The sequence below is a fragment of the Emydura macquarii genome, unplaced genomic scaffold, assembly GCF_026122565.2.
Source record: "Emydura macquarii macquarii isolate MOO-44397 ecotype Brisbane River unplaced genomic scaffold, CSIRO-AGI_Emac_v2 contig_1876, whole genome shotgun sequence".
NCBI classification, from domain to species: domain Eukaryota; kingdom Metazoa; phylum Chordata; order Testudines; family Chelidae; genus Emydura; species Emydura macquarii.
Window position 1 is genome coordinate 22,539,148 of NW_027132013.1, and position 27,574 is coordinate 22,566,721.

The window sequence follows — 27,574 nt, forward strand, 5'->3', positions numbered from 1 at the left end:
TTGTATTTTTAATTTTAAAATCTGCAAAATTCCAACCAGCTGTATATAATTTCCATGAAAATTTCATGGATTTATTTTCCATATTTTTTTTTATTTTGAAGTTTCAGATTTCACTGTGGCTAGTGTTGTGTAAAAGCACAACTGTGGCAAAGTAGAGAGATGGTGAAAGAATAACAGCACCTTGCTACTGGGCAACAGGAGTGAATCTGGGCTTTTACCCTTCCTCCCCTATCCCAGGGGTAGCATGTGTCCTAAAACTGCTTCTAGTCTTATTCTCATTCATTAGATCCAAGGAAGGATAACATGTAGGCAACTTTCCCTGGGCTACTGCTGCCCAGCATTGTTTTAACCTCCCACACCATTCCAGATGCCATTTTCCTTCATGTGCCAGCTGACATATGGGTTTACAATACTGCCAATGTTCCCCCCCTTTGTAGGTAACTGCATCTCAGAACCAGGCACAGACAGAGGGAAACAAAAAAGTTCTAAAGCACAATTCTTGTATCCATTTCCCCTGTGGTTTGTCAGTCTGGTATTTTCCAGTCCCCTCTCTCTTTTCAGTGATCCAGCACCAGCTGCCTGTCTGAAATTTCCTCTTCTGACTGCATGACACCAACATTCCTCCTGGTTTCACAGCTAGGCTGTTTTTCCAGGTAATTAATCTTAATTTCTTCATATACTAATTCTAAAGATAATACAATTGGAAGTCTAACAAAGTGAATTTCTTATCACTAAAGGTTCTCAAACGTGCAGCTTTTATATTGTTTTCTCTAAAGCTTCTTTCCTCCTCATATAGGTGGCATAGTTCTGTTACAAAATAGTATCTTTGGCCAGAGGACTCCATTGGAAATGATGGGTGTACTGACGACGGAGGGACCAGCATATTTTTCATTCCATCTCCACACTGTCACCTGACTCCATCAGATATCCCATTTTCTGCAAGCCAGCAGCAATACCACAGAATGTCCTGAAAGCAGGTGACTGACCCATAACACTGGAACAGGTTCTCAAGCAATGCCAATCCCTGTACTGCCTGGAGAGACTAAGGCTCAGTTCTCAGTCATCTGTTTTCAGGACACTTTAGGAATGTGCTGCTGGCTTGCAGAATGTGATACACCTTATAGGGTCAAGTGACTTAGGGAGAGAACAAAAAAGGATGATGTGATAGATGATTGGGCAGCTTGGTATACATTCTCTGAGTTGTGTATGTGCTTGTGTAGTTTGTGTAGTGAAGGAAGGGGTGTATTCAAGAAAGGAGAGCTTAAGGTGAAGGGAGAAAGTGGAGGAAGATGGAGTGAATGACTCAAGTTGGTGTTTGTGTCCTCTTAGGTTACCATGGATAAAGAATATGTACAAGATCACATCAGGAAGCTGCAAGAGCAGCGTATGTCCATACAGAAGAAAACCTTCACTAACTGGATAAATAATGTCTTCTACAAGAACAATGTAGGTGGTTTCACCCCCTTTGGACTTTTTCTTCATTCTCAATTTCATCTTCTGCTCAGCCTTTCCCTATTTGCTGTCATTGGACATATAATACAAGCAACAGGGGCTCCTGCCAACAAGGGTGACCCAATCATGTGTTTTTCACCAGGTTCCTGATCTCCCCTGAGCCCAGGGTTCTGTCATGTGGCATGACTTGTCTTCCTTTAATCTTGTGATCTTTGTGTGAATTTTTCTATTTTGATTATCTTCTCTGTGTGAGGTCCTGAGTTGCCTAGATATTATCCCCTGTGAGAAATTGCATCCCCTATGAAAAAACAACCCTTCATTTGTAAAATCTGTACAATCTAACCCCTTTGATTCGGGGCTACATTGGCTCATGCAACCTCAACGACTCTGACTCTCCAACACAGTCTTAATATGAACACATTTAAAGTGAAAAAAATATATGGGTTGATAGTTTGAGCAGTTAGTGATGCATCTGTGATCGTCACTAAATTGTGGCTCTGTGCAATTGTTCCAAATCTTTTGGGGGAAATTGTGCCAGTTTACCAGACCAGCTGTACCAGCCAGTGCCTGCTGCCTCCCATTCAACAGTGCATATTGTAACCCACAGAGGAATGGGGTTTGTTCCAAACTATGGTCTTGTGACCATTGGAGCATTTCAGGTTCCTCTGTGAATTAGACTAACGTGAGCACTGTTGTCTGTGAGAATGGGCAAAGATGACTCATCAGAGATAGACATCTTTAAGCTTTGATGACTTAGGGAAGAGCAGAAGTTTTGATTAAATATTACTTAGCGTGTGAGGGCTACGAAACACTACCTGGTTCTGCTATCCAAACCAGTGTGGAAATCAAGGCAATATCAAGGCGCCATCTATTCATATGTATTATTTCAACGAAGTCAAAGATACCTCAGAGTTCAAAAGCTGACTTCAGTCTTAAACTTCCTTAACAATTCCTGCTTGTACATCATAAAAGTGGAGAGAGAGAGAGAGAGAGAGAAAACATTCAAGCCATATAAGGTATGAAGTTATGTAGGGAGCTTATCGGTGACAGGAATGTACTTTTAGTTTCTGGTCCCATGAGTTAAAGGAGCTGAGCTTAGATACCAGGCTGCATTTCAGACACTGTAATATGCCCTCCTGAACCTCTGGGGTTAAGAAATGATAGGACAAAAGCACTGCTCTGCAAACTGAGCCCATTTCTGTTCATTCTCCTCAAATTGTGATGTGGTCCCATTGTCAGTTTATTTAAAAGCACCTGTTTGGTAGCTTTATTCAACTTGTATGGAACAATGGAACTATTAAAAATATACATATTTTATTGCTGCATGATGGTGCAAAGCACAGATCTGTAAAGAAAGGGTTGTTACAAACTATAATTTTGAAAAGATTTTGTCTTCATAAAGAAAACTAGCACAAAACACAACCAAGAGATTTTTACCTTTTTTAAACAGACACTTTAGATCTATTTAATATAACACAACATTTAAACATGTAGAGAAAGAAGATGGAAAAAGAAACACACAGGAGAATGAAATAGGGCACTATCTGAGGGCCTGGAGATAAGTAGTCAAGAGAATGTTGACAACATCTGTTCTTGCTGACTCTGCTGCAAGAGGGCCTGATGAACCCACAGATGACAGGGCATGGTTTGATCCCATTTTCCTCACAAGTAACGCTATGCCTAATTCAAAAAGCTATTTCTTCATCTTAAAAGTATGTTCTTCTTTGTCTTGATAAATCAGTAGTTCAGAATCATAGTAAATTACTCTTGGAAATGTGGTCTAATCATGACCCACCTTCAGGGTTAATGACAGGAGACCAAAAGATATTTCTCAAGCATGCCATAATTAGGTTACAGTACACACACATCAGCCATATTGCTGAAGCATTAGGTCACCCCCCGTGACAGCAAGGTAATATGCTTTTTGTTGGTGGATCTGATTGAGCGTGTAACAACATGAGATTCTGGTTGGAACGTGAAGGCTCTGACAGTGATGCTTTAATTAAGGTTAGAATTGAATTGGAATTCAGTGAGGAGATATAGTGTAAAAGTTGCTGAGTCTTTAAAACATTTGTCTACAGGAGGCTGGTATTATCCAAGTTCCCTTTACTGCTGCCTTTTAGTTATTTGCATTTTAATAAACCATTTCCCTTCATGAACTAGCCCATTCTTGATCGTGCAGCAAAGTAATAACCATGTGCTCATAATATTTGTCTGTTGCCACAAAAATTATTATGATGTCACCACTTTGACATTGTGACTTCACTAGATAGAAGGTGAATTGTAAGGGATTAAGCCACAGATAGATTTGGTTATTAGCAAATATGTCAACAAAAATTCTGGAAAAAACCTGAGTCTTTTAGTCTGAGTCTGAATGTTCCTATTTAAAGTCAACACAAAAATAATTCACCCTTAGGGAAAGTACCTCTTGGCTCCCTGTATTCTATATTCCCATACAATGCAGAAGGCAGGGGGTTACATAAGTAGGAATTCAGAAAATAGAAAGAGATGAAGGAAACAGAATGGCTGAGGAGATGGTAAGGCCATGTTGGGCCTAAACTTAATTATATGAATTGAAAGATAATCTTTCACCTCCATCCAGAGAAGCCCCCAAACAGGCATTCTTCCAGTCGTCCATTTCTGCTGCATAGAAGCTCATGACTGAATGGGAAAAGCAAACCAAGTGACCTTCAGGTGAAACCCATGAAGAGGCTGCATGTCTCGCTTGAGACTATGTGGGAGAAACTCTGGAAGTCAAGCTGGCCATTGGCTGACTAAAGGAGGGCTTGCCATCATGCTGTTGGTTGAACAGAAGAGATAATAATCCAGTAACAGAAGCACAGAGTACTGAAGTTGTTGAACAGCATAGAAACTGCTAAACCTACAGTCCTGACGGCCTGCCCTCATTCAGTGTGTAATTCCCATTAATCTTGTAGAAGGTCTCCACACAGACAAAGGGGAAACTAGATCCCACAGAGCAGATCTTGTGACTTCAGCACCTAGATGTTCTTTGCTCTGTCTTAAAAAAAATCAAAATATTTCTGCCAAGAGTGAGAGCCATTGGGACTAAGTTTCTATTTGGTGTGTTTTGTCTTTGCAGATGAACATTGTGCTACAAGATATCTACACAGAGCTGAAGGATGGCATTTACCTCCTACAACTGCTGGAGCTGCTCTCTGGAGAATCACTGCCTAGACCGAATTGGGGCAAGATGAGGGTACATTTTCTGGAGAACAATAGCAAAGCCATCACGTTCCTCAAATCCAAGGTGAGAAGTATAAGCTGACACTAGTCTGAACAATTTACAAGTTAACTTCAAAATTAAATTGATGATGGTTTTTGCTTGATTGCTTTTTTGTTTCTTTCCCCTATTGTACATAATGAGGTATTCCATGAAGATGAGAGATTTTTTTTTACTCTGTCCCTTTCCCCCTCTTTATCTCAGACGCACAAACTTTACCTGGTTTCATATTAATCTTCTCTCACTAAGAGTTCCCTCCTTAAGAGAGAGAGGAGTATGGTTTGCTCTTAATTTCTCAAGCTGCCAAAGAATATCTCCCAAAGATACCAATGTTCTGTCTTGTTTCTAGTTAAAGGGACATCCCCCAAATCATTCTTGTGTCTTTTGTTCATTACAAAACAAGTGTAATGTAGCACACAGGCACAGTGGAATCCAAATAATCCTGTTGACTAACTGTATGCAACATGGAAGTTCTCGCTACATATATACTCTGCTGCTCTGGCAGGGTTCTGGGTGGCTTCTGAAACACAGAAAACAGTGAGAGCCAATAAAGGGCTATTTAACGGGATACTACCCTATTCCTATATCCTACAATTTTGCTTGTCATATGAATAACAGCCAAGAGGGAAAATATATTTCCCACACATGGTTTATTATACAAGTGCCCCCTCCAAACCAGTAGACTCAGATTGTTTTATGCTGAAGGGAATTGCTTATCTATTAGCAGGTGCAAGTGAAGGTGATTGGGCCTGAGAATATTGTAGATGGGGACCGAACCCTAATCCTGGGATTAATCTGGATCATTATCCTCCGATTCCAGATTTCTTCCATCCGACTTGATAAGGTAAAACACGTTCTTTCTTCTTCTGATTGCCTATAGGTCTTTCATAGATTTTGTAAAGTTTAAGGCCAGAAGGGACCACTTGGATTACACATGCCATAACATTTCGCCCAGTGATTCTTGCATGTAGACCAATCAAGTGGTTGAACTATGGCATTCGTTAAAAAAAGGATCCAATCTTGATTTAAAAACTGCAAGTGATGATGAAGGTACGTCCCTTGGTTAGCTGGTCCTAGGAATAATTACCCTCGCCGTTAAAATTGTACTACTTATTTCCAGTTTCTCTATTTCTTTTCTGATATGCAGAATAGTTTAATGTATCCAAGACCACTAACATGCAGACACCACCCTGGTCATCTGCCGACTGCATTCATGTGATGTTAGATTCAAACTCAGAGTCTGACTGCTAAAAGCACAGGGCTTGGCTAAGGCAGCTGGAGGAGCAGTGATGCTATCTCAGCCAGTGCAAGGAACGATATCCACATGGCTCTAGCGTTTCAGCTAGTGTGTGTGTTTACCACTGCCCTCTACTGACCAGCTGACGGAAGATAAAGGAGCTTTATTGTTAACATCACTGGCTAAGGGCTCACAAACTCCGAGGACATGCATCATATGCCAAACACCTTTAACTTAAAAAACACAAGCCCCCTACTATACTGTTCTGTAGATTTTTAATCCATAATGGACCATTAGCTTATCTAGTCTGACCTCCTGTGTAATACAGGCCATTAATTTTCACCCAGATATCCCTATATTAAGTCCAAAGACTCTAGATAGACTGAAGCGTTTCAGTCCTCAGGAAATGAAATGGTGCACCACAGGCTGAGACTCGGAGACCTCAGCATTGGCAGGGAATTGATTAGGTGAGATTCTCGGAAGTTCCCAGCTGGTGAGCCCACGCCCCATTCTACAGAGGAATGGGGGGAATGGGGACCAAAGTCTCTGTCACTCGAACCTGGGAGAAAATTCCTTCCTGATCCCATCTCTAGTGATCAGTTGGACCCTGAGCATGTGAGCAAGGCACACAAACCAGGCAACTAGAAAGAGGATTCTCCATATAACCTTAGAGCATGGGTCCACACTATCCAGTGTCCTGTCTCCAGCTGAAGCCAATCTCTTCAGAAGAAGAACCATAGAATCAGAAAAAGGTATGACTGGAAGGGACCTCAAGAAGTCATCAAGTCCAGCTCCCTGTGCTGAGGCAGGACCAAGTGAACCTATACTATTACTGACAGGTGTTTATCCAAACAGTTCTTAAAAACCTCCAGTGATAGAAATTCTACAACCTCCCTTGCAAGCCTACTCCAGAAGGTGAAAAAGAACTCAGAATAGATCTGACCAGTTGTGCACTGAAGAAAATATTTCTTTCCTGAGCCCTGCAGATGGCTGAAGCCTGAGATCTGTTTATAATTATTTTCTTAATGCAGAGCTGCAAGTGTTATGAGCAGGTTGACAGGAAGGCAGGCAGTCTTGTTCTCCTCATGGACTATAAAAGAAGAAAATAAATAGGGAGATTCAGATTCATACTTAAGTTAAACAAGAATTTCCATTCACTGATAGCAACATGAAACTTCTGATGAAGCCCAGTTAAAAAAATGGGAATGACTTACTATAGAAAAATTAAAGCAAAACAAAAAATGTTTGTTTCATTCTAAATTTTTTGCAGCATTTTCATTTTGCAGAATTTTAAAAGAAAAATCATTTGGATTTGAATCAAACAGAATCAAAACAAAACTTTTTTTTTGGTTTTTTCCTTTTCTCTCCCTACCCGTCTCCCTTATTTCCCCAGGGAAACCAAATGAAAACTGGAAATGTTTTGTTTTGATTCAAATTGAAACTTTTGTTTTGGCTTGACTCAGAACAACATTTTTTGTTTCAAATTGTTTAATTTAAAAAGTGGAAAATTTCAAATGATACAAACATTTTAATGAAAATGTTGATACTAATCAAGAAGCCATTTTTAATTGAAACATTTTTTACAAACTTTGACCCTCCCTGCTTATGAACTATGCAGCAGTTCTGATTTCCCCCAATAGAGATCAGTTGTGCACATACACTTCAACTCATTCATTGTCATATGAAGGGAAAAATGAAGGAAAATTGCAACTCAGAATGAGTTCAGGGAAACCCCCATCACCCATAGTTCTAGGGAGAATGAGAGCTTCCTTAGCATTCCATATTATCTTCTGTTGACACATAACACTTAAGTCCCTCTTATACTTCCTTAAAGAGACTGACAACAACATCAAGTAAAAAACTAATTGCCAGGGTGAAGTTGATCATGGGACTAGAATGCAGGTCTATATCCTTCTTGAATAAGTTGCACTGTCAAGTCAGCTAAAAATATGGCTTGACTTGTTTCAGCAGCAGACTCTCTCTTATACATTTATTACTCAAAGATTCTTAGAGTATCTTCAATGACAGAGTAGGGAAAGGAGAACATACCAGCGGATGACAGTCATCTTGCTTCAGGAAAATCAGAATTAATCAAAAATTCCGTAAAATGTGTCTCCTTTATTCTGTGTAAGGATTTGTCACCAAACTAACCGCTGCTCTTTTCATACGAGCGCTCTGCAGCCTTATAGCCTTAACTTCACCGTAACAAAGCTGCCCTCACCTTGACTCCTCCTTTCCTGGAAGTCCTCCCCATGTTCTCATGCCTCCAGAGCCCCTGTTCCCCCATTCCCACACCAGAAGTCTGTTGATTTAGGGGATGCTTAGGAGTAGCTTGAGGGTGACAAATGACTAAGCTGGGACAAAATGCTGACCCTTTTTGGCCTTCCCTCCCCTACATGCCTTCACTGTTTTCCAGCAGTGGAACTACCCTTTAATGAAATACTAGAGGTCCATAAAGTGAAAGAGGCAGGAAGGTGTTAGTACCCCTCAGCTGTTTCTGAACTCATCCCTTCTTCCCACCTGTACCACTCTGCTCCTGGCAGCCCTCAGAAGCCAACCTGGAGACTTTTCTCCTCCATGTTCTCATGTCTCCCATAGCCTCTGCTCCTTCCAGTCTCCTATCTAGACACTTGCTCACCCCACCCCTTTATGGCCCCTGAAGCTGAAAACTTATTGGATACCTCACACCTCTCTACAAACCTTATGAGGCACATTATGGGAGAAACATTTTTCTACCCAATAATTGGACTACACTTTGAACTCTCTCTCTCTCTCTCCAAGGAAAAGTGCTAGAGACTTTTTAAAAGGACTCCAGCAGTCACTTGATGCATATAATAAACTCACCGGAGTGGAGATTCCTTAGAGACAGTACCAAATCAAAAGCCAGTAACTTTTAAAATTAAAGTGATAAATTTTGGTGCCGGGCATCAGATCATGGCTAAAGAGATAAATAAACTAAGCTTTATGTCTCTCTTCTTTTCCTTTAGCTTGTTACAAAGTAGACAAAGAAGACATTCTGAACTTGAAATACCTAATTTTAGTGTGTCACAATTTAGGGACCCATTGTTCAATTCTCCTCCAACTTGGTAAAAACATTCTACTTTGGCCTCAGACCTGGCCTACCAATTTTAGACTGACATGAATTTTTGTGGATTTTAGAGGGGGACAAAAATCAATTTTATAGAAGAAGCTCAGTTGCAACCTTTGCTATGGAATGACTGCTGCTACTATAAGCAGGAATTTAGTGCCCATCCTGCGTTTTCCTTCTTTGCTCTCTTCACAGGAGGAATTTGGAGTCCATGCTGATGTACTGTCTGCCAATGAAGCCCTGCTGGTCTGGTGTCAGCATAAAACTGCTAGCTACTCCAATGTGAGTGTCAACGACTTCTCCAAAAGCTGGTCTGACGGCCTGGCCTTCAATGCCCTCATTCATGTTCACAGGTAAATGGGTGATGAGGGGAGATTTCATGAATAGCTGATCCCACTGTGTCTAGCTCTAGCATGATGACTTCTAGGGTCTGAATTCTCTTTGATGGACAAGAAAATGGTTTTATCTTCCTCTGTGCCCTTACTCGCTGAGAACTATCATTTGCTTAAATGGGTGTTTTGTTGGAATAAGAAAGGAAGAATCAGGTTCATGGAATTTGAGTCTCTCTCTTCCTGGAGACAAAAAGGAATTTGCTAGCAAATACCCTACATTTAAACTTGTTCCTCTGTTTCTCTCAGAAAACAAGTAGAATCTCATAGACTCTAAGGTCAGAAGGGACCAGTATGAGCATCTAGTCTGACCTGCTGCACAGTGCAGGCACAGAACCTCACCCACCCACTCCTGTAATAAACCTCTAACCTATGACTGAGTTATTAAAGTTCTCAAATCATGGTTTAAAGACTTTAACATACAGAGAATCCACTAGCCAGTGAGCCGTACCTCATGCTACAGAGGAAGGCGAAAAACCTCCAGAACCTTTGCCAATCTGCCGTGGGAGAAAATTCCTTCCTGACCCCAAATATGGCGATCAGTCCCTGAGCACGTGGGCAAGACTCACCAGCCATACACCCAAGAGAATTCTCTGTAATAACTTAGAACCCACCCCATCTAACATCTCTTCACAGGCCATTGGCATATCTACCACCAGTAGTCAAAGATCAGTCAATTGCCAAACTAGGCTGTCCCATCATACCATCCTCTCCATAAATTTATCAAGCTCAGTCTAGAAGCCAGCTAGGTTTTTTGCCCCCAGTGCTCCCCTTGGAAGGCTATACCAGAATTTCACTCCTCTGATGGTTAGAAACCTGCGTCTAATTTCAAGTCTAAACTTCCTGATGGCCAGCTTATATCCATTAATTCTTGTGTCCACATTGGCACTGAACTTAAATAATTCTTCTCCCTCCCTGGTATTTATCCCTCTGATGTATTTATACAGAGCAATCATATCCACTCAACCTTCTTTTGGTTAGGTTAAATAAGCCAAGCTCTTTGAGTCTCCTTTCATAAGGCAGGTTTTCCATCCTGCGGATCATCCTAGTAGCCCTTCTCTGCACCTGTTCCAGTTTGAATTCATCTTTCTTAAACATGGGGGACCAGAACTGCACACAGTATTCCAGATGGGGTCTCACCAACGCCTTGCATAATGGTACTAATACCTCTCATTTTCATTGGAAATACCGCATATGATGCATCCAAGGACCGCATTAGCTTTTTTCATGCCCACATCACATTGGCAGCTCATAGTCATCCTGTGATCAACCAATACACCCAGGTTCTTCTCCTGCTCTGTCACTTCCAACTGATGCGTCCCCAGCTTACAGCAGAAATTCTTGTTATTAGTCCCTAAATGCATGACCTGGCACTTTCCACTATTAAATTTCATCCTATTTCTATTACTCCAGTTTACAAGGTGATCTAGATCTTCCTGTATGATATCCTGATCCTTCTCTGTTTTGGCACTACCTTCCAACTTTGTGTCACCCGCAAACTTTATTAGCACATTCCCACTTTTTGTGCCGAGGTCATTAATAAAAAGGTTAAATAAGATTGGTCCCATGACCGATCCCTGAGGAACTCCACTAGGAACCTCCCTCCAGTCTGACAGTTCACCTTTCAGTATGACTCATTGTAGTCTCCTCTTTAACCAGTTCCTTATCACCTTTCAATTTTCATATTAATCCCCATCTTTTCCAATTTAACTAATAATTCCCCATGTGGAACCATATCAAATGCCTTACTGAAATCTAGGTAAATTAGATCCACTGCATTCCTTTTGTCTAAAAGATCTGTTATCTTCTCAAAAAAGGAGATCAGGTTGGACTGGCACAATCTACGTTTTGTAAAGCCATGTTGTATTTTATCCCATTTATAGTTAACCTCGATGTCCTTAACTACTTTCTCTTTCAAAGTTTTTTCCAAGACCTTGCATATTACTGAGGTCAAAGTAACAGGCCTGTGGTTACCCGGATCCTTTTCTCCCCTTTCTTAAAAATAAGAACTATGTTAGCAGTTCTCCAAGCATATAGTACAACCCCTAAGTTTACAGATTGATTACAAATCCTTGCTAATGGGCTTGCAATTTCATGAGCTAGTTCCTTTAATATTCTTGGATGCATATTACCTACCCCCCTCACCACCCTCTCCCCCCCGATTTAGTCCCATTAAACTGTTCGAGTTTGACTTCTACCTCGGATGTGGTAATTTCTACTTCCATATCCTCATTCCCATTAGCCACCCTACCACTATCCCCAAGCTCATCATTAGCCTAATTGAAAACAGAGGCAAAGTAATTTTTTTAGATATTTGGCCATGCCTAGATTATCCTTAACCTCCACCCCATTCTCAGTGCTTAGCGGTTCCACTTCTTTCTTTGTTTTCTTCCTATTTATATGGCTATAGAACCTTTTGCTATTGGTTTTAATTCTCTTTGCAAGGTCCAACTCTACTTGGCTTTTGGCCTTTCTTGCTTTATCTCTACATGTTCTGACCTCCAAGAGGTAGCTTTCCTTGCTGATCCCTCCCATCTTCCACTCCTTGTAGGCTTTCTGCTTTCTCATAATCACTAGTCTGAGATGTTTACTCATCCAGCTTGGTCTACAACTCTTGCCTATGAATTTTTTTCCCTTCCTTGGGATGCAGGCTTCAGATAGTTCCTGCAACTTTGACTTAAAGTAATTCCAAGCTTCCTCCACCTTTAGATCCATGAGTTCTTCAGTCCAGTACACTTCCCTAATTATTTCCCTTAATTTTTTAAAGTTAGCCCTTTTGAAGTCAAAGACTCTAGTTACAGATCTATTTTTGTTTATTCTTCCATTTAGTTTAAACTGAATTAGCTCATGGTCGTTCAAACCAAGGTTGTCCCCTACAATTAGTTCTTCACTACTAACCAATACCAAATCTAAAATAGCATCCTCTCTTGTTGGTTCAGTAACTATTTGGTGTAGGAATCCATCAGCTATCACATCCAAGAAAACCTAGGCCCTGTTTTTATTACTAGCACTTGTCCTCCGGTTTATATCTGGGCAGTTAGTCTCCCATAATCACACAATTCCTAGTAGTATTTACTTTATTAAAAGCCTTAAAGAGGTCTCTATCCATGTCCAGATCAGATCCTGGTGGTCTGTAGCACACCTCAAGCACTATCCCAGGGGAAACCCTAGCAGTTTTCTTCCCCAATGTGATTTTTACCCAGCCAGACTCTGTCTTATCAATTCCATCACTTCTAATTTCTTTACAGTCTACCTCATCATTGATATACAATGCTACTCCACCATCTTTGCCTTTATATCTGTCTTTCCGAAATAGCACATACCCTACAATACTTGTACACCAGTTGTGACTACTATTCCACCATGTTTCTGTTATCCCTATAATATCTGGTTTCACTTCTTCCACTAGTAGCTCTAGTTCCTCCATTTTGTTACCCAGGCTTCTTGCATCGGTATACCAACATCTTAATTTTTGCTGTTTGGCTTCGCTCACATTCCTTACCTGATTTGGCACAGTCATTCTACTGCCAATATCGCCTATTAGACTGCTTTCTATATTACCCTTCCTCTTAATGTCCATTCTGCTCCCCACTGTTGTGTTCTTTCTTACTTCATTTTCCTCCCTCTCAGTGCTAAAATCAGGTGTGGAGATTACCCAGGCATCTCCCAACCATCTCCTCCAACTCCTTAGTTTAAAGCTCTCTTAATCAGCTGTGCCAGCCTCCATCCTAGAAGTGCACTTCCCTCCCTACTCAGGTGAAGTCCATCCCAAGACAACAGTCCTCTGTCCATGAATGCCCCTCAGTGACCATACATCCCAAAACCCTCCTTATAGCATCACTGCCTGAGCCATCTGTTGATCATCAGAATCTTGTCACACCTTTGTTGTTCTCCTCTAGGAACAGGCAGAATCCTACTGAAGATCACCTGAGCCTCGATTTCCTTAAGAGTCTTCCCCAGCCAGGCATAGTCTCCTTTGATACGTTCCAGTGAGAATCTAGCTATATCATTTGTACCCACATGAAGGACAATCAGTGGATTCTTTCCCGCTCCTGTTAGGATCCTCTTCAGCCTCAGGTCCACATCCCGTATCTTAGCACCAGGCAGACAGCACATCCTTCTGTTCTCCGGATCAATTCTGGTTACAGGCCTGTCTGTTCTTCTCAGGAGGGAGTCCCCAATCATGTACACCTGCCTTTTCCTGGTGACGGTGTGTTTCTCTGGTCTATCCCCTGTTCTTTCTGGCTGCAAGTCATTTAATCTACTATTCTCCTTTGCAATCCTCTGCAACTGTTCCTGTATCCCCCTGGGGCTCATCCACTCTTTGTATAGGACTAGCTGCTCTTTTCTTCTTCCTTGCCCTCCCACTTTCATCTGCTGTGCCCCTTCTTCATTTTCCAACTCCACAAACCTGTTTCTGAGCTCTATTTCTCCTTCACCAGCCCATCTTTTTCTCTGCCAGGTTCTCGCAGTCACATGCTTTCACTGGCCACTTTTCTCACCCAGCATTCTCCCCTCAGAGTTCATTGGTCCTGCTTCCATCTGCAGGTCTGGGTTTTTGCCTTCAGCCTCCTCATTCCTTTGCTCCATCATCTGCTTGAACCCCTTCTAAACTCAACCAGAGTTTCCACCTGCATCTCCAACCCTCGAATCTTCTCTTCCATCAGCTCTATGAGGCAGCACTTCATACAAACGAAGCTCTTTTGAGGTACCCCCTCCAGAACCATGTACATCCTGCAGCTTCCACATCCAGTCATCTTCATTGTCTCTTCCACTGCTTGAGGGACTACCACTTACCGCCTCTGTATCTGTCATAGCCTTTCCCCCTACTTCCTGTCAGTGAGAGACACAGAAACAAAACAAAAAACCCACCAAAACAACCTTCAACGAGCACCCCAACAATACCAGAACACCACGCACTCCCACTCAAACTCCCCAGTTTTCTGCTCTGTTTGCTGGCTCCTGTGTGGCTGCCTGATTGAGTGGCTGCCTTTCTGGGTCCCCTAATTAGGGATGCCCCGCCCACTAATTAGGGTCAGCTGATCTCAGTACACCACCCAGTATCAGCTCCTGCAAACTGAAGAAGAAGGAACAAAAAAAAAGAAACAAAACAAAGACACACAACTCCACAAAACTCACCCACCGCCCCTAAGGCCCACTCAAACTCCCCTGTTTTCAGCTATGTTTGCTGGCTCCTGTGCTGCTGCAGCTGTCACTATCAACCAGTGATATAAAAGGATTGATGACAGATCAAGAACATGTTTTGTTCCACTGTTGTAAGTGACTAGACATTGCTCAGGCTTAGAAGCACATCATTATCTCAGACACTTTGTGCCTACTGCAGGAGCAAAACTTCCTCTGAGTGCCAAGAGTGTGATTGTGCTAGCAGAGCCACGCTTCTCCCTCATCCTGACTGGCCACTGACAGGCATGAGTAACTGTGTCTCAGATCTTTGCTCCTCCTGTTCAAAACATTTGGGTGAAGAAAAACACCAGATAAATATATATTGAATTTGCCTTTTTTTTTTATCTTCCCCTTCCTCTCTGGTTTCAATAGCACTTTCTGAAATGTTATCGAAAGTGGTGTTTTCTATGGTCTCCACTAACACTTAGACCTTTCTGTTCAATGGGAGCTGTAGCTGGGAGCTGGAGGCAGCAGGTTCTCCCTCTGTCGCTCTCTGCCCCTCTGGAGGGGAGGGGGAAGCAGCAGGAAACAGAATAAAGAAGGGAGAGAGCTTGAGGACAGCAACCTTGGACAGTTCTTCTCACATCAGATGCCAGTGCTGCTCCCTCTGTTGGCAGGAAAGCTTAGAACCCCATAAACTCCCCAGCCAGGAATAAGATTCCCACTTCCAAATTTCCTACCTAGTGAGTCTTTGCTTCACCAACCAGTGAAGACAAGAGGCAAGAGAAATGGGGAGTTTTGTGGTGAGCTGAGTTCAGGAGTGGGAATTTTCCTTCTCTCAGGCAAGGGAGGGCTGGTGAAGGGACTATGCCAAAGCTCTACAGTGAAGCAGAGACACAATAGTATAAGGGGTGATAGTGTGTTTCTCATTTTAATAAAGGTCCTTGTTCAATGTCAGAAATTTACTCAGTTGCATCCTTTGTATATAAATGTGTGCATTTAAACAAAGCCATAACTTACAGGACATTACAGTGGCCATTATGACATGCACCATGCACTTGGAACTTCACGGTGACAGCAGGGATAGAAAACAGCTCCGCCTGCATCAGCAGCACAGCACATGACCTCTAAAGTCAAAGGAAAATCTATGTCAACAGTTGCTACTGTACAGCCCATAACCAAGAGAGCAATGATATGCACCAGTCACCACATTACAGTATATATGTGTACATACAGCATTTGTGTAGCTAGGTCATGTGTGTGAGGTGTAACCCTTCTGGATAGTAACTGATTTCTATTTTGTTGTTTCTAAATCTAACCCTCCTCTCTGGTGTCCTTTGTATTTTCCTCTCCTCATCCAGGCCTGATCTCATCCACTATAGCTCACTGCAACATGGACAGCCCATCAAGAACCTCAACAATGCCTTCAATGTGGCACAGAACCACCTGGGGATCACTAAGCTGCTGGATGCTGAGGATGTGGCAGTGCCTTATCCGGATGAAAGATCCATCATGACCTATGTGTCACTCTATTACCACTACTTTTCCAAGCTGAAGCAGGGCCAGACTGTCCAGAAGAGGCTCGCTAAAGTCAGTGCATTGCCACTTTTACAATTACCTCCTACGCTGTGTCTACTAAGCCTCCTCCCCAGTAGCATAAAGTTAAATCAGTTTGGGAAAAAGCTTTAATTCATCTTAACTGCACAGTCATGTTATCTCACACCATTTGTGCAACCATATCAAAGACTTGATTCTCCTGGGCCTGGAATAGTCAGTCAGTAAATGGTACAACTAGTGTGAGTCAGTGGGTAGAGAATTCTGATTTGGCAATGATTTATGCCCACTCTGGTGCTAGAACTTGGCCATTCTCAAGGGATATTTATCTATATGGAAATTAGCTTCTTTATACAATGATATTTTGTATTTGATAACTGAGGTGATTAGTAGGAAGTCAAGCTCATGCAGAACTCATTTAATGTCTGCAGTAAATACAGTGCAGAAATTAGAGCTGATCAAAAAAATTTCTGTCCAACCTTTCTGATAGAAAGTAGCCTTTTCCTTAACTAAACAAATTCTGTTAAAAATCTACGAAATTATGCTTCAGTAGAAAATTTTCAATTTAACTATGAAAAACTAAAAACTGAAAAAAAAGGTTTTCAGTTTAGTTGTTTGGTTTTTTCCCCCCTTTTCTCTCCTTTTCCCCCCTTTTCCAGTGGTCAGGGGACAAAAGTAAAAAAGTGAGAGGAAAGGAGGAAAAAACCCCCACCAAACCAAAAAAAGAGGAAGGGGCTAAGAAAAATTAAGTTTAGGGTTTTTTTTGTTTTGTTTTGTTTTTAAATTGGTTTCAGTTCTTCATTAACAAAAATTAAACTAAACTGTTAAAGAAAATTTTCATGGAGAAACCACTGGTATTTTTTAGCAGCGCTGGCCAAAATGTCATGGTTGTTGCAACAACGACAACTTTCTTTGGGAATAACTGCTTTTCTATTTTCAAAAATTCCTTTCCCTTTTTGCCAAAAATATGAAGTGAACCCCAAAAGTATTCATCTTTTTATGTGTGTGAGCTGATGAAAATCTGATTTTTAAAAGATGGTTGTGCTGTGGCAAGGACATTCTTGCGCACTGGTAGGGACAAAAATCCAAAGCAGGATTTCCCTTGTTGTGACAAGATAAAAAGCTTTCGCAGTGGAGGGTTTGCACTGTTAGTTAATCTGGGATAAAGACAAGAAGTTCCTGAGCTGGATATAAACAACAGCACTGTACTTCGAACAGAGGTGTTAGAAGAGAGGAGGACTTGTAGCTTGATTAAGCAATGACTGAGCATGAGCGAGGTGACTGAGCCAAAAGACTAGGCTGGACACCACCTAAGACTCTGAGGTCTGGCTTGGAGACATATTTCAGGTTCTTCATTAGACCAATTTATTTCCTCTTTCATTCCGCTATGTCCTAATATTACCCAGTCCTGCAATTATAATCTACAGAGGTTATACTTTCAGCGTTTCTTCTGGATTGAGAGTTGTTTCCTACACTTAAAGCGGATTATCATTGGAAATGGGAATCTGTCTCAGAACTGAGGAAACTTTTAAAGTGCGCCCACTAAGCATTTCTAAAGTGTCTGTCATCGTAGGTGTTGCTTAGGTGAATCATATAAGAACTCAAAGGAACAGATAGGACACATCTTCATATTCTGGAAAAGGGTTTTGGGGTGAATATTTCTATCTCCGTTTTTTTGATGTTCCACTGATTTCATTTTCTGCATTTTCCTGTTTGTGTTTTCTATTTTCATTGTGTATTTTTCTCCTTGCAATTACCTGCTTTTCATTTCCCATTTTTCTCTCCCTACAGCTTTTTCCCCTCCTCCTGTCTCTTATAGGCCTCTCTGCCTTCTTCCTTCTCCACATGCGCGCGCACACACACACACAGACAAACACGCATATGCATATGCACAAACAAACGAACACACATACATGAACATGATAATCTCTTCATGTCCTTAGTCCCCTCCGATAGACAGCTCTGAGTTCACTAATAGGATTGGGGAGGGAAGCCTCAATGTGTCAAGACAGCCTGAGAGCTGAGGCTAAGTGGGTGACCAAGACTGCAGAGGGAATCAATCGAGAGAGGTAAATCTTCCTTCCCCCACCCACTCCAGTGACCATGCACTTATTAGGATCCTTCAGCCAGAACTGGGTGCGATGGCAGAACATACAGAAGGGAGCCCTGATGCCACGGGCTGCTTTTCCTGCACTAAAGGTTGGTGCTGTTTCACTCCTTTTCAAGCGTTGGGACAGTCACTCTTTTCCAAGTACACTTTCTGATGGGTAAAAGCAGATTAGAATGTGTAGTTCATAGGTCTTTAGTCACTTGCAAAACCTTCCTTTATTAATTTACATGTCTTCAGAATGGAACAGATAGGTGCTGAGTCTCCATGGAAAGCAACAGACACACAGAACGTTATTCTGCATTGTTTGAACTTTCATGCAGCCGGTTTTATCCATGGTATCTTCGGGGCATTTCAGGTTTAGGGGTCAGGCAGGGCTGTGGGATGAGAAAGAAACAAATACAAGGTACAAAGAAAAATAATAAAATGTGTATATATAAAATAGAAAGGGGGATTTGACCTTCACTCTGTTTCAGTACAGATTTTATTCTAACCTTTTACTTCAGGAAAACTGAATCCCAATCCAGGCACCATCGCAAGTGAAATAAATGAGTATCATAGTCTCAACTTCTCTACTAGTTAACATCTGTCATCCTCACAAAACCACTGCTTATTGTGGAACATTTTTCAGTCTCTGTTTAAGACAAGTTCAGGAGTGAGTAGCAGGAGTGCTGCTAGTCCAGGAACAAGGTGCCTCAAGTTGACCTTGGATAGTAAGTGGAGCTGGTCAGGAATTTTTCAACAAAATGTTGTTTTCATTGGAAAATGTGTTTCATTGAAACGTTTTGAGGAAACATATCTGTTTCAATAAAATTTTCCTTGATGAAGGTTTCTCAGGCCTAAGATGGAATTTCAGATGGGGGGAAAGAGAGACCCCAGAATAGTTAATAGCGCAGTGGTTAGGGCACTCCCCCTAGATTGTGGGAGACCCAGGTTCAAGCTCCTGCTCCAAAATAGGCAGATAGGGACTTGAATCTGGGTCTCCCACATCCCAGGTGACAGTCCTAACCACTGACTATTGGCTAGTCCAGGGCACTAATTTTTATCTCTCCCTTTTGTTTTTTTCCAGAAAAGTTTTGCAAGGTCTCAGTTTTGTTCTGATGCAGAACAAAAACAAATTCTGAAACCTCAAAACAGAATTTTTGTTTTTCAGCAAGCCCTAGGAGGAAACGTACATAGTTCTTGCCTACATAATGCCTACCCCTTGCAAGTAGCTAGTATCAGCTGTTGCTTATATGAGCTGCAAAATTCACTTATTTTTTTAAAGAGACTAAAATGAATTTTGGCACATGAAATCACTTTTTATCCCTTTGCTTAACATACTTGGGGATGATCATTCTGCTCTTACTGAACCTAGACTGGGAAAGAATCATCTGTGTCTCAAATGTGATAGCTGTTTCCATGTTGATATAATAACCTGTAGGTCATGGCAGCCCACTGCCTTAAATAGCACTTTCCTGGCACTGATGGCAGCCCACCTGCATCTTATTTGCATCCTGATTAAACTCAGTTTATGAACATGCCACATAGTTTTCTTCCTCTTTGCTTCATCATGCTTCTTAACACCTTGTGTTTCCATGTTCCTGTTTCAGATTTTGTTCTTCCTGAAGGAGATAGATGACTTGAAATATCAATATGAGCAGATGATCTCTGAGCTTTTGAAATGGATTAAACAAAAGGTAGTAGAGTTGGACGATCGCCACTTTCCCAACACCATACAGGACATGTGGATGCTCATGGCCAACTTCAAGACCTTCCGCACAGTAGAAAAGCCTCCCAAATACCAAGAGAGGGGCATGATTGAAGCCCATTTCTTCCACATCAGAACCAAGCAGAGAGCCAACAATCAACGGTCATATCTGCCTCCTGAAGGCAGGACACTGCAAGATGTGGAAAAGCACTGGGTCATCCTGGAGAAGGCGGAACACAGCCGGGGAGAAGCACTGCACCAGGAAATGCAGAGGCTAGAGAGAGTGGAACAATTGGCCCAGAGGTTCCTGAAGAAAGCAGCCCTGCGTGAGTCTTACTTGGAGGACATGAGGAAGGTGATCGGGAAGCAGGACTTCCAGCCAGGGAATGTGGACAAGATAGAGGCTGCTACTAAGAAACTTGAGGCTATTGTGGCAGATGTACTGCCCAGGGAGCAGCGCTTCAGAGCACTGGCTGACATGGCAGCTCTCATAAACCGAGAGAACTACCATCGCAAGATCCAGATCATGAAAAAGTGAGTCATGCTAGTGGAAATGGGCAGTAGTGGAAGCTAAACAAGTTATGATATTAAGTGGATGTGAAAGGGGAGGGAATAGTTCAACTTCTCTACTCTACATGAATAGAGGTGGTCAGATTAAAGTTTTCAGCCAACCCAACACATATCTCTTTTAGTGTGTGGTTTGAGAGGTTCAGCTAGATACCACAAATCTTCAGATGCCCTGCTAATTCCCAAATTGGGCTACAAATCTTGAGATCAGGACTTCTAAAATGATCAGTAATTCCTGGTTTAGGACTGGATGGAAATACCCTGAGAACAACGTTTCCTGTGGTAGTTCAGTAATTCTCTTTTCTAGACTCAACCAAAGCAGGAAGCATGTGTGAAAATAATACAATACTTAACCAAACTCCACAGAAGTTTTGGTTTTGATTTGAGGTACAGTTTGAATTCATTTTTATCTAATTTGAGTCATTTAAGGGACCATCCCTTTTTCCATACCTATTTATTGTCTCAGACAAAAAGGACATGGGACATCAGGTATGCAAATCCATACACAACTGTTTCTTAAACAAGATTAATGATGTTTTACATATTAACCAAAATATCCGCCCCAGGACAGCATTTAGTGAGAGGATATAGTGTGCAAAACTATGTGAAGAGTGTATGCTTCATTAGATGACACATACACTGTATATGACTCTAGGAACTCTCGGTGTTCATTTAATGCCTCTAAAATTGTAAGACCCATGGGTCGACAGGGTCTTTTCCCATACTGTCCAAAGCATCAGATCCTTGGGAATGAGTCAATTCTTTCTCCTCCCTTCTTTGCAGGCAAGAGGATATTTCCCAACAGTGGCAGGATCTACTGGAGCAGCTCCAGAGACAGAAACATTCTCTGGAAGCAATGCAGGAAATTCTGGGCCTTCTGAGGGACATTGATACCATTACAGAGGAACTAAAAGGACTCCAGGTACCAACCCTTCTCCATCATCATGTGGGCTGTGCACACAGTTTGTACCACTGCCAATATAAATAATTGCAGAAGACACAGTATTCCAGTGACAATTATGGATTGCAATCTTTATATTGTGTTGGGGATTGGGCATATTATGGCTAGACTTTTCAAAAGTAGGCAGCTGAATCCATATTAAGGCACCTAAATAAAAAATGTCCTGATTTCCAGAAGCACTAATCACAACTCAACCTGCTGTCACTTGTTATTGGAGATAACTGGTGTTTTAGATACCATTGTGTGGTAACTGGTGATGGTGTAATAGCAACCACTGTAAATATGTGTTTTTGCCTTGCCCTATGCTGTACAAGAGAGAGAATATTATGGATTGTTCTGAACATGACATATACAAATCATTTTGGTTATGGACCTCACAGTTTATGTAAATACAAATTGGAGACAGTGACTAGCTATACATTCTGAATCTCTGAGCCCTAGATTTTTGTCAGGAAAGAAAATATTGTGCATCAGTTATTATTCCCACTCACTGGGCGCTTGCCTCCAAAACCAAGTATGTTCCTCAGAGGAAAATGATACAATTATTATGTACTGTAGTAGGGGACTGTCCTAGATTTCTTCAGATAAAAACTGAATCAAGCACACTATACTCAGGCATATAGGAGAGGTTCACACAGTGAGCATGGTAAATGCTGGATATAAGGGTTGACAAGCAGTGATTCTTGGAGTGAGAAGTGATTCTTGTTTGACTAATTTTCCTGCACCCACTGTAGCAGATTGGATTGTAGGTGATAGCTTGTGAATTTGAAGGAGAAGATTGGTTATGTATCTCCTGCCAATCAGCCAGTTAGTGATTCCACACAGTTCAAACCATATACCCACTCATTCATTTAGAGTCCAACACCAGCCAGAGTCAATGAGTATCCTTCCATTGATTTCTGTGGCCTTTGGATCAAGTCCTGAGATCCCTAGATGGCATTGCCTGCAGACAAATGAAAGAAGATGAGGTCAGATTGCTGATCATTTCTGACTTTTGGTTTCCAGGCACTAGTGATGTCCCAGGATTTTGGGAAGCAACTCTTGGAGGTAGAAGATTTGCTGCAGAGGCATAATTTGGTTGACTTCCAGATCTCTTCCTATGATGACAGGGTGAGGTACATCACCCAGAGGACAGCAGTGGTCACCAAAGGTAAAGCAATCAAGTCAGATGTGCTTCATGCCAAAGCTCGGATGCTCCATCAATTGTACCAAAACCTCGTAGCTCTCAGCAAATCCAGGTAATACTCTCCTTATGGCCCAGCTCTTTCTGATTAGAATAGTGGATCCATTTAAAACTGAGAAAATGGGAGGGCCAGAATCTAAAATATCTCATTTCTCCACATGTAAAAATATAAGAGAGGCAGGCACAGTTTGCACTTCCCAGCAGTGCTTAAGGCTGACTGTTATATTTGAACCCCACAGAGGAAATAGTCACAGAGGGAACTGATAGAAACAAAGCTCTCCGCTGTGCTCGCTTTGTTTTTCAGGCTGCAAAACTGAAACTACCATGAAAGTGAGGCTTTGCACTGGGGTTGGAGGGAGTGTTCATATATTAAAAGGAACATGACATCACGCTGACCTTAAGGGTCATCAACTACCATAGGCCAAGAGGGAACTTCGGTGTCAAAGTTCATTCCTAGTTGCTTCTGTGCGATCTGGACTTGATACAGCTGATTCTCCATCTCCTGGGTTGGGAGGGGAATTTCCTTTTGGCTTCCCCATGTTGCTCCACCAGTAAACTCAGCCCATGACTAGGAGGTACCATGGGAATTCAATCTCTGAATTTTCTGCAGTGCTGAAGCCCTTAATCTCTGTTTCTACGTTGTATCCTAAATCCTGGCATTGACTGAGCTATATTGCTTGTTGCCTTGTGTTAGGCAATCCCAGCTACAGGAAGCTCTGAAGCTTTTTGAGTTTTTCCGTGACTGTAAGGAAGAAGAGTCATGGATCTCTGAGAAATGGCAGCTAGTGAGGACATCAACATTAGGTCGAGATCTCAGTCAAATTATTGCCTCCATTCAGAAGCACAAGGTACAGTATTTTATTGACTGGTGTCTGTACTCTATATTGAATCTAGTCTTTCATAATGTATCTAAACCAATTGTAATAGCATTTATTCCTCAAATTAAGGGTCCTGGCTGCCTTTTGCAACCTGTGAAATCATGCAGCTTAGGGATTCCTCCCAGTGGGGGGCAGTCCTGTGTTTAATATGGGATTGTGGAAGTGGAGAACAAGAGGAGTGATGCTCAGTGTGCTATCCATTAGCCCACTCTGGTAGATAGGAGAAAGAGATGTTTCTTAACCACTTACCCTTCCCAAATGAGGTACAGGGGGAGAATAAGTAGAGTAGGCATGACATAAATGAAGGGGAAGAGACTGAGCAGTAGTAAAGAAAGGAGGGATGGGAAAGCCTAGCATAACGTTGCTGGGGCCCCCCAGAAATCTGCTGCCAGCTCTCCCAATGAACTGGACACAGGTTGTGGAGAAAAGCTTAGGTTCATGAAGTTCTATTTGGTTGATGAAGAGGAATCACTGTGGCAAACAGACCTGAAGACTTGAAAAGACCATGACAGAATTTAAATTAATTTCCTGCATGCAGCTCTTTGTAATTAGGAAGTGAACAGTAAAGGCATGAGTGCATGGCCATGAACCATAAGATCTCTGGAGATGTGTCTGAGAGAGAGTGAATGTGTGTTGGTAGGGGAAGACATGAGGTTGCCTACTCAGTGGATGACAAACACCTTCCCCAGAAACCATCTTGTAGAATATACTGCTGGAATGGGGAAGGGTAGCATCTCAATGACTATCAGTAGTACAATAGTTGGGTGAGTGAAAGGGCTCAAAGGACAGCGCTATCTATGGAGAAAGGGGCAGTGTCTGACTGGAGGGAAAACAGAATTCTTATAAATGTTAGTTAATAGCAGCTCACTGGCCGTGGGAAAAAGCCATAATTCTTCTGGGACAGGTCAGTTCCTTAGGCCTCTATATCTCCACTAATTGTTATCATGTCACTATATTTGGCAGGCTCTAGAAGTCGAGTGCAACTCCCACAAGTCGATTTATTCCAGTGTACTGAGGAAAGGCTGGGAGCTAAGTCAAATGAACCATTCAAGCCAGAGGGATATCCAGATGCAGACAGACAGCCTACAGAAGCTGTGGCAACAGCTCCAAGATGAGGTGGCCAATCGTAAAATCCGTCTGCAGGCAGCTGCTCTAATCAAACAGGTAAAAAAGGCCACAAAAAGAATATGAACTCATTCCATTCCTGCTTGTGTCACCATGTTCTGGAAGCAGTAAGCTCTGGTAGGGTGAAACAAAATAGCTTTCAATTCACATGATATTGATCAATTTTTTTTTATCAGAGTGCCGTGTCTCTTACTTTGTGTATCCTCACAAGTCCTCCTAGTCTTCTGCAGGCAGACACAGCTATGTGTCATAACTGCTGATTTCTGTTTTCATTTGACTGCTGTAAAATGTGCCCCAAACACTAAATTCCGGGTTCTGCTTTCCTTATTCCTTACTATAATAATCGATATACTGATTTTAGATTTTGTGGCAGTCAGCCATTCTGCACACATAGACCACTGGGAGGTAACCTTTGACCTTCAACTTTGACAATTCAGGCTCTAGCATTTGAGATCGCACTCATCTCTTCTGCAAGCCAGCCAGGAGAGGGCAGTGGCTCATAGCTAGTCAAGAACATATATTGACCTTCATTCTCAGTTAGAAATACCAGAATTAAATAACTGAAAAAAATTTCTGGCTAAGTAGGACTGTCCTTTTGCCTGAGTGGCTTTCGGGAAGCTTTCTTTCTGATTAGTTTTGGGTCTGCTCCTGCCCATCAATTGACTTGTGCTGATAAAGTGAGAGTTCTTCTGTTTTACAAAAGGGATTAAGTCCTTGAGTGACAGATTTAATGGTGCATGAGAATTTTGCCTGCTGTATTTATGTTTCTGATTCAGTACTGGTGTAGCCACTCTGCTCCACCTGACATAATGCCATCTGGGATAGTTACATTGCTCACTTCACTGAATAGTTGTGCCTTCAGTGTGAGACTGCTGCTCAGCCAGTATGTGCTGGACACACAATATGTGAGAAATTAGTTGTGAACATCATGCAATGGATGAAGTCCTTCTGAGTAGCCTCAGCTGAACAATGTATGGGGGGATTTTTCAAAGGCACAGTGGCAGTGAGGCACCAAACTCCAATGGGAGGTATAGGTCTAGCTGCCAGCTGTGCCTTTGAAATATCAGGCCACAAAGCTTGGATCCTGACTGGTGTGTCCTCAAAGTATGAGGAGTGATTAGAACTCGAATTTTGGTTTGGTTCCATCTCTGATTTAAATACATAAGCGCACACATGCACAAATCCACTCTACAACCAGCATTTGCCAGTCACACCATAGTATCTCAGATAACCCAGTAATAGCATTTCCCCTACCCTTTTCATTCCCTGTCATAGTCATGCAGAAACTTAAACGTTTCCTGCCTCAACAGATTTTGTTCTCTTTGGTTTGACAAACACGGAATTATTTCCTGTTTCTAGCAGTTTTAACACTGTTATAGCGTCGTCCCCCCTTTTCTTCCCCCTTCCCCAACATTTTTTTGGGGGGGGTTGGGGATAATTTAAATTATTTTTATAATTTAATGTTTTTTTTACATTTACAACCAAATAAGCTTTCCCCATGAATTGCAATCTGTGAAGGCTGCTCTTTATTAGACACAAATTTACCGTGTATCCTATCGTTAATTTTTTGTGGAAAAATATCTGTTGTTGAAATTGTAGGCCATCCCTACTGTCTGATTTTTGGTTATTGATTCTGTTAAGTGACAAAGTCTGACTACTGTCTTGGACTGAGCGATTGATCTGGAAACTGGCTAGTAAGGGTTACGGAGGAAATATTTGATACTAATCTCCTTAATTGTGATCCTGTGACCCATAGGAGTGCTCAGTGTGATGCTGAAATATAGTTGGGATTTATAAAGAAAGATCTACCTGCTCTGTAGTGGTACTGCTTATATGACCTGTGTATGTGTTATGATTAACCTCACAGATATCTGATGCAATTACTGCCCCATTGACCTTTTGCCAGAGGATGGACTGGTGGATGTGTATCTCTTAGGGCTGTTTGATTAAACATTCTCTTCACCTGTGTTCCCTGCAGTACATTGCTGATGTTGATGAAGCAGGCTCATGGTTACGGGAGCGGCAGCCCCTCCTGGCCAGTGAGGATTATGGGAAGGATGAGTCCAGCGCGGAAGCTTTGCTACACCGCCACCTGCGGCTGGAGAAGGAGATCACAGCCTACTGCTTGGAGATAAGGCGCCTGGAAGAACAAGCCCGTATTGCCGCAAAGCAGGCTCCAGCTGCAGTACGTAGATATGAGGCTGTGTCCTTCTCCTTCCCTTTGTTTTTATTTATTAGAGCTGTCTGGAAATGTGGTGAAATTGAAACTTTTTGTGAAAATGTGCCAATGTTGACAAAATTTCACAGAAAAAAAATCATTTAGATAAGGTCAAGATTGTCCACTTCAATCTTTTTGAAATGCAATGTTTTGATTTTCCAGTTCAAAATGACTTTTCATTCCGAATTGGAATAACAACAAAGTTTTTTTAAATGTTTGAATTTCCTACTGAACAGAAGAGCCTAGATTCAATCAGCTCTCTTAATTATGCAGGAGTCGGTGCCCAGTCCCCGTGCTGTCACTGATTAAATCCTCGAAACACAGTTTTTGGTCTTTTAGCACCAAGACTGGCTCATCCACATCACTCCTCTCTCCCACTTCTCACAAATCTCCTACTTCTCTCCACCTTATTTGCTTCCTATTGAATCCAACTTTCCTTCCAAATGGCCATTATATACCAAACCACTGCCTCCCTTTCCTTTTTCCCTGACTCCAAAACTTGATTTACTTTAATCCTCTCACCTCAGGCTTCTGTAATCATCCTGGGGGAATTCAGTTTTCACATATGATTCCACTGCTTCTTGATTTGTCTTGTTAAATTCATTAGCTATGGTCTAACTCCCCCATTAGCTACTTCGGCCATAATCTTGATTGTTACCCAGCCTTGCCATTAGTACTTACAAGAGCTGTGAATACCATTTTGTGACCTCTCTTTTTGTTCCTGCAGTACTTGTTATTAGAGGGAGCCTGTAAGTTCAGG

The 27,574-nt window shown here is 41.8% G+C and overlaps 2 protein-coding genes across 2 annotated transcripts in view; both read left to right on the forward strand.

The window, feature by feature from the left end:
* The first annotated feature begins 1,335 nt into the window (after positions 1 to 1,335).
* LOC137159643 (spectrin beta chain, non-erythrocytic 5-like) lies at positions 1,336 to 16,834 on the forward strand. The gene is made up of 6 exons (XM_067558121.1): positions 1,336 to 1,446; positions 4,553 to 4,720; positions 5,418 to 5,537; positions 9,214 to 9,371; positions 15,893 to 16,121; positions 16,745 to 16,834. The coding sequence occupies exons 1-6, from the start codon at positions 1,336 to 1,338 to the stop codon at positions 16,832 to 16,834; spliced, it is 876 nt and encodes a 291-aa protein (XP_067414222.1).
* Positions 16,835 to 18,188: 1,354 nt separating this feature from the next.
* SPTBN5 (spectrin beta, non-erythrocytic 5) overlaps positions 18,189 to 27,574 on the forward strand; it is a 128,531-nt gene continuing 119,145 nt past the window's right edge. Inside the window, exons 1-7 of the mRNA XM_067557931.1 lie at positions 18,189 to 18,284; positions 19,785 to 20,416; positions 21,233 to 21,371; positions 22,416 to 22,648; positions 23,288 to 23,441; positions 24,435 to 24,635; positions 26,575 to 26,781. Of these exons, the coding sequence (XP_067414032.1) occupies positions 18,189 to 18,284; positions 19,785 to 20,416; positions 21,233 to 21,371; positions 22,416 to 22,648; positions 23,288 to 23,441; positions 24,435 to 24,635; positions 26,575 to 26,781 (1,662 nt within the window). The remainder of the gene's footprint in view (positions 18,285 to 19,784; positions 20,417 to 21,232; positions 21,372 to 22,415; positions 22,649 to 23,287; positions 23,442 to 24,434; positions 24,636 to 26,574; positions 26,782 to 27,574) is intronic.

What these genes read in the sequence shown, in the direction of transcription:
- LOC137159643 (XM_067558121.1), top strand. Translation starts at nt 1,336, where the DNA reads ATGGATAAAGAATATGTACAAGATCACATCAGGAAGCTGCAAGAGCAG. An exon ending in CTTCCATCCGACTTGATAAG is followed by an intron (nt 5,538 to 9,213) that starts GTAAAACACGTT and finishes CTCTCTTCACAG; the next exon opens with GAGGAATTTGGAGTCCATGC. An exon ending in GCCCTCATTCATGTTCACAG is followed by an intron (nt 9,372 to 15,892) that starts GTAAATGGGTGA and finishes CTCCTCATCCAG; the next exon opens with GCCTGATCTCATCCACTATA.